The 6,726-nt window shown below is 33.7% G+C and overlaps 1 protein-coding gene and 1 pseudogene across 1 annotated transcript; one reads left to right on the top strand and one right to left on the bottom strand.

Annotated features, from left to right (window-relative positions):
- The first annotated feature begins 3,921 nt into the window (after window positions 1–3,921).
- On the top strand, window positions 3,922–4,969 carry LOC147395884 (protein DMP10-like). Its single transcript, XM_086451162.1, has one exon. The coding sequence runs from the start codon at window positions 3,944–3,946 to the stop codon at window positions 4,613–4,615; it is 672 nt and encodes a 223-aa protein (XP_086307288.1). The 5' UTR covers window positions 3,922–3,943; the 3' UTR covers window positions 4,616–4,969.
- A 710-nt stretch (window positions 4,970–5,679) lies between these two features.
- Window positions 5,680–6,308, bottom strand: LOC147395883 (putative indole-3-acetic acid-amido synthetase GH3.6 pseudogene; annotated as a pseudogene).
- Window positions 6,309–6,726: the final 418 nt, after the last annotated feature.

The following is a 6,726-nucleotide window of genomic DNA, read 5'->3' as shown; positions in this document are numbered from 1 at the left end:
GCATCAACATCCTTATTATTTCAACATAAACAAAGCATCACGCATAACACAAAAATAACAAACCCTTAGTCCAATCTTACATTGGTCTACCTATACACCAAAAATTACTAAAATTTATTTAAAAAAATGAAAATTCCATAGATATTTCAAGTGGGGGAGTGATCGATAAAGAAATTCTTATAATTCAAAGATCCGTAATTAATGAAAAGGGAAAAAAAATAAATATTAGAATCATATTCAAATATGAGTGTAAAACAAAACATTTATAAAATGAAATAGAAAAGAAGTTGAAATTCATTACGAGAAAATTATTCTTTTTTTACAATCTATTGTTAAAGTATATAAAAATTAGTACAAAATATCTATATTATAATAGGTACTTCGGATTAGTTCGGTTCTCGGATTGACTTGGTTCTATTATACTCCTAATCCGGATTCGAAACAAATCAATCAGATTTTTTTTTACATTCCGCACCCAAACCAAGCCATGTTCAATCTGAACCAATCCAATTTAAAAGGCTTCGGATTGGTTCAGTTATCAGATTTACCCAATCCAATATGCACCCCTAGTAACATGTGTCTTTCTTGATGATCATTGATTTTTTGTGATGATTGGTTAAGATTGTGAATATGAGTATGATTTTGGGTTTTGATACATATTTGATTTAAAAGGAGACTTTTTTTTTGTGTGTTGGGCTTAAGATTGGATTGTGATTTAAGTCAAGTTGAGTTAAGGTATAAGTTGAGATTAATTTAGGGTAAGATTTAGGTTGGAATTGGTTAGGGTTAGGTTGGGATTGGATTTGATTTGATTAGATTGCCTTGGAATTGACTTAAGTGTTATTGGGCTATGTGGAGGATTGAATTGGATTGGGAAGTGAGGTTGTGAATTGCTTAGGAAGTAAAGGTTTAATGAGGTGGGGGATGATTCATTTGACATAAAACAAGTATTTTTTCGGGTTTGGGCACTTAAGCCCATTTTGATTTTCAATCAGTAAAGGTTTAATGGGGTGGGGATGATTCATTTGACATAAAACAAGTATTTTTGAGGGTTTGAGCACTTAAGCCCATTTTGATTTTCAATCACATTTTTTGGCCCATTTTTGCATGGGGCTGTTCAAATTGGGGTGTTTACAATAATAATAAAAATAAATTGAATCATCTAGAATTTGAGTATTACACATTTTATGGGGGTGACGAAGAATTTTAAAAAGAAGGTGAGAGGGTGTTAAGAACTTTGTATGGGTTGAGAAGGCAAAGAAAGATTTTTTTTTTTTTTTTATAGGGGTGAGGGCATTGAGATTAGAAATTTGAGGGGCATTAACATAAACAATTTATGGAGGAGAGTGAGATGACGTCAGAAAATATAAATCGTATTAAGATAATTACTTTTATTTACATAAAAGCCCCTCTCACAGGGTTATTAATTAAATGTTATTTAATTTCTTATGGAAATCATACCGCCTTTTTTAATTAATCGATGATTCAATGACTTACACGATTAATCGTCGATTAAATCGTTCACCCCTCAAGTCTCCAAATTTAAATGAATTTAGCCGAAAATTCAATGAATTTTGCCGAAAATTCAATGAATTTTGTGATTATGGCTGGGGTCAAAGGTGGTATGTCAGCAATTTAAAAACATGGATATCTCCAATATTTAGTAAAATATGAGATGGCATTTCTAAATTTACCCATTTTTGTCAGCAATTTCAAAACATGGGTATCTCCATTATTTAGCAAAGCGTGAGGTGGCATTGCTAAAATTGCCCATTTTTTTGGTCAAGGGCATGAGAGCAATTTCAAAACATGGGTTCTCCATTATTTAGCAAAGCCTGAGGGGCTACAATGACCCTTTTTATTTTCCTTTTTAAATTCTTATTATCGTGACGTCCATTATCGTTGCCAAAACTCAAAAACCATTTGTCATGTAGCGATGGCCACTAGCGACAGCCGCTGTAGGTCCATTTTTTTATATATTATATCTGTACCTTGATCCGAGTCGGATCCAAATCGGATATGGGTTCATGCTCATATTCACCTACATCCAGATGATATATAGTCTTGAAAATTATATTTTTAGATTTTTCAGAATATCTTTTTTTTTCAATACTTTAATATAACATGAATTTTTAAAAAATAAAAGGATTATAATGTTAAAATAAAATAATATAACAATTAGCAAAGAAATATAGTAGAAGAAATGTTGAACTGTTTGGAATTATCTGATCCAACCAGACTCGAATCAAGAAATTTGATCAGGTCTGATCAAGAACCAGACTAAGTGAAAGTAAAATGATTTGGATTCCGTGAAATCTTGGACCGACCAATACATATTTCTATAGTATTGAAAAAATTGATTAGAATATAAACTACTTTCCATTTTTATAATAAGTTAACTTGATATTTGGTCTTCCCATACTAAGAAATATAAAATTTGCTTGAAATGTCACGTAAATTTTCCGTCTAACATTCTTTCTTAGTTTCCTTATACCATACAAGTTAGGAAATCTCTCATAATAATACTTCTCTTACATTATCACTTACATGAATCTCACATTCAATTAGGATGTACATTTTACCCGAAACCTGGACTGAAAATTGGACCAAACTTGTCCCTAACTGTAAACCTGAAACTCAATATTTTCTAAAAACGGTAAAAGAATGCAAATTTTTTGAAAATTTTCCCCCTACCCCCTCCCAACGGATCTATGACCGTTTTAAATCTGTAGGGGAGGAGAGGGAAGGGGTGGAGGGATTTCAATTTTTTTATTAATAACATTTATAAATTTAAGAAAACAACTTTATAAATACCTCATATCTTTCTAATAATCTAATACTCTCAACACTCTCAAAATTCTCTAAATTTCTCCAAGTCTCTCATTTTTTAGTCCATTGCCACAATTTTATAGTAATTCTCTCAAGCTCTCTATTATTAAATTGAGATTTGATCTCAATTAATTTGATTTGATATCAATTTCATTAAATTGAGATTATCAATTCGTCAAGTGATCAAGATCAAGTCATCATCAAAGAAGACTCAACACTCAAGTATTTGTAAATTTGTAATTTGAAGTCGAAAAATTTCTTCTACTTGAAAATTTTGAGAATTGATATGATCGACATGTGATAAAATCAAAAATTTCGAAATTAAGGTGTAGTGATTGTAATTTTTGTTCTTATTATTAGTAATCTCTTCTTTTCCCCCTTTTTATTTTTTTCTCTACTTCTCAAGTAAAATCTCAATCAACCAATATTATTTTTTATTTTAGTATTTAATTTTTATATAATGAATCCTCAAATTTTTTATAATCAAGATTTTCAAAATTATGATGATAACCCTTCTAGCCAAACCCCTACTTTTAATAATGATTTTAATTTATTTACTTACGAGAGTAGCAATGAGTTTGAAGCTTTTAGTTTTAATCCTAATATCCTCATAAAATCGAAAAGATTTCAATTCGAGATATAACAATATTTATATAAGTTTATATAAGCTTATATTTATATACTTATGTATTATGTATTATAAACTTATAGGTTTATATTTATAAAATTATATAAGTTAATGTTGAATTGGATCTACCCAAACTCAAATCAAATTTCAACTGTTTTTTAATTCGAATTTCGGGTTTACCCGAACCTGAACCTGAAATTTATCCAAAACAATCGATTTGGTTTGGGTTTGATTTCTGCCATTGGAACTAGAACCCAAATCGAGAATTTTCGGGTTGATCTCGGTTTTAGCTAAACCTAGACCAAAGCTGGAAATTCGGTTTGGTTCGGGCTTTTACCCGAATGTACATTCCTACATTCAATCTCCAACCAAAAAACCAACCAAACTCTCCCACTCTTCGCCCCTCCTTTAAAACCCATATATAAACCCATCACCATTTTCATCTCTTAACCTAATCCTCCATCACAAATAAGTAACACTCTTTCTATGGCTGAATTATCTTCAATTTCAACTTCTTCAATCCAAGAAGAATTATATAAAACAAACCCATCATCAAAAGCTCTACCCCCACAACCTATAAGTGCACCCACAAACATCCCCTTATTCTTTATCGACAAGACCCTAGGCACCACGGCAAACCTCGTAAAGCTCTTACCAAGCGGCACAGTCCTTGCTTTCCAATCCCTCGTACCCTCCTTCTCAAACCGCGGAGATTGCAATTCTTCAAACAACTACCTCACCATCTTCCTTATCTTACTTTGCACTCTCTCATGTTTCTTCTTCTCCTTTACAGATAGTTTTGTAGGATTTGATGGTAAGCTTTACTATGGTATTGCTACCTTTAAGAACTTTTACATTTTCAATTATGATTCTGGAGAAGATGGGGAGAAGATTATTAGATTAAGGGACTTGGGGAAGATGAGAATACGTATTGTGGATTTTGTTCATGCTTTCTTCTCTTGTTTGATGTTTCTTTCCTTAGCTTTTAGTGATTCTGATGTTCAGAAGTGTTTCTTTGCGGGAGATGGGAGTAATACTATGCAGTTGTTGCTTAATTTACCACTCGGTATCGGGTTTATGTCTAGTCTCGTGTTCGTGATCTTCCCGACTTCTCGAAAGGGTATCGGGTACTCGGATTCGGCTCATACTACACATTGATCTGTGGAGTGTGGAGTGTGGGTTTCTCAAGTAAATATATTGGATGTGTTCTGTGTTGGGGTTGTAGGTGCAGTTGATAATAAATAAATATACAGAATTATTGGGTGTGTATAATTAATTCACTATGGGTGTCATATGTATTAGGGTGCTCTAAGAATATATTGTTGTGGCAATAGAAGCTCTTATGAATAATGGATACTTCAAGGTTCAAACTAAAGTGTAAAGTTTAATTTACCTCCCTTATTGTTATGGAAATTGGATATGCCTCCCTGGATTCAAAAATGAGAAATTCTATTGCCACCCAAATATTCTCTTACTTGTAACATACCAATCTTTTAAATCAAATATTCTATTTGGAATGTACATGGTAATTCTTTATTTTAGATGATTATAACCTTACTTCAAAGTTCCTTTTCAAAAAGGATTCTTTGAGAGAAATTCCCTCACCTTTAGAGTTTTCTTCTATGAAATTTTGGAAGGGTTATATTTGGCGTCTTTTTAAACTTAATTAGTGTGTGATGTTTATGTAATTTTTATGAATTGATATTTTATCGCAATGACACAAAATACAAATAATTTCTCTGTTGGATACGGTCTTAAATTGAAAGATCCTTTCATCAACTCTACGATCTCTCGATTTCTGATAATTTTCAATGGCTTATACTGACTAGCTGCAGCTCCATTCTTCATGGCTACATGAAACAACTAATCGAAACTACCCGAATTCACAATTGATAGAACTAGTGGTCCAACCTCCTCCCCTTCCTTTCTCACCTTATAAAGACTTCCCAAGCAATCCTCAATTAAGGAACAACATTTCCTAAGAAAAATAACAACTGATCCATCCAATTTTTCTTTCTGCAACAACACACATTCTTTATTAACTTCAACAAATCCATGAAGCTTGTGAACTCTATGATCTCTCCCATTGCTTTATCTCTAAGAAGAAATCCAAAACTTTCCATGGCAGACATTAAATTTCTTTCGGTTAAACCTCAAAAGGCGCCTTCGGAGCTCTCATCACATACTCAACTTGAGGAGATGAGTTGTAGAAACCGACAACTCTAACAACATTGCCCAAACGGTATCGACAGAGTCCCCCTATAAGTAGTCACAACTACTTCATACACCTTCCCTACCTCTACACCAGAGAAGTCCACAGCTTCTTCAACAACGGCATTAGTCCTACCAAGATCATAAAATAGAAGGAACTCAAAATAGGCTGCCATTGAAAGCATAACAAAGCGGGTAAGCTGGGAGGTTGGATTCGATCTAAGTTAATTGTGACAGAACACTCCGAAGTAAAGTAGTCACCACCTAATATTGGTATCTCCCCTGCATAGCACTTGAGTGTTTGATAATATTGTTGCATAATTCCAGTTGTAACACAAGTAATGTACCGAACATTCGGCCATAACGTAGCCAAGAAACCATTAAAATCTCTACTTTCACAATTCGCTCGAATTCTTATCGCTGGATCTGGTTGTGGTTCACCAAGAAACTCTTCGACCGCATCTCTCATTATAACATCAGTTATTTCTGAGCTTAGAGATCTGTGTTCAAGATCGTTAGAAAGCTGCCCCCATTTGGATTCTAGGAGATGAAACGCCTGTACTAAGGCAGACGCATAAGGGGCTCGAATGCCATCTATTGAATTCGGGTTCGTAAGGCCGCAAAGAAGTTGGCAATACATTTGTTGTTGTGCATCCGATCCCAAAATAACTTCCCGAGTACTGACACAGAGAAAGAACCAGCCATTGCTTTAATCCCACCTTTAGTTACTGTGACATTTCTGGCGTGAAGGAACCAAAGGATCTTATTGATTGAGGGCCTTGGAGGAAAAACCTAAACGAAAATCAACCACTCACCTTACGATGGCATTGAAATTGAATCCATCGGTGTATAGATAGGCAAAAGATGGAAGAATTCAGACTAACAAAATGTATTGCCTTCGAAGAACTGCCCCATTGGCATGAATTTAAGAAGTTCTTTTGTTATGATTGAAAGCTCTATTATAGTAAACTATCACCCAATTTCCCTCACCTCTGTTCTCAGCCAAAGTGCAACTACTTCAATTTACATTGTGATAGCGACATCAAATTTTTGGTAAC

The sequence above is a fragment of the Akebia trifoliata genome, chromosome 8 (genome assembly GCF_017979445.1).
Source record: "Akebia trifoliata isolate Shusen 1 chromosome 8, ASM1797944v1, whole genome shotgun sequence".
Classification (NCBI taxonomy): Eukaryota; Viridiplantae; Streptophyta; class Magnoliopsida; order Ranunculales; family Lardizabalaceae; genus Akebia; species Akebia trifoliata.
Note: the sequence above shows the minus strand (reverse complement) of the source record. Positions and strands in the feature narration are given on the sequence as shown.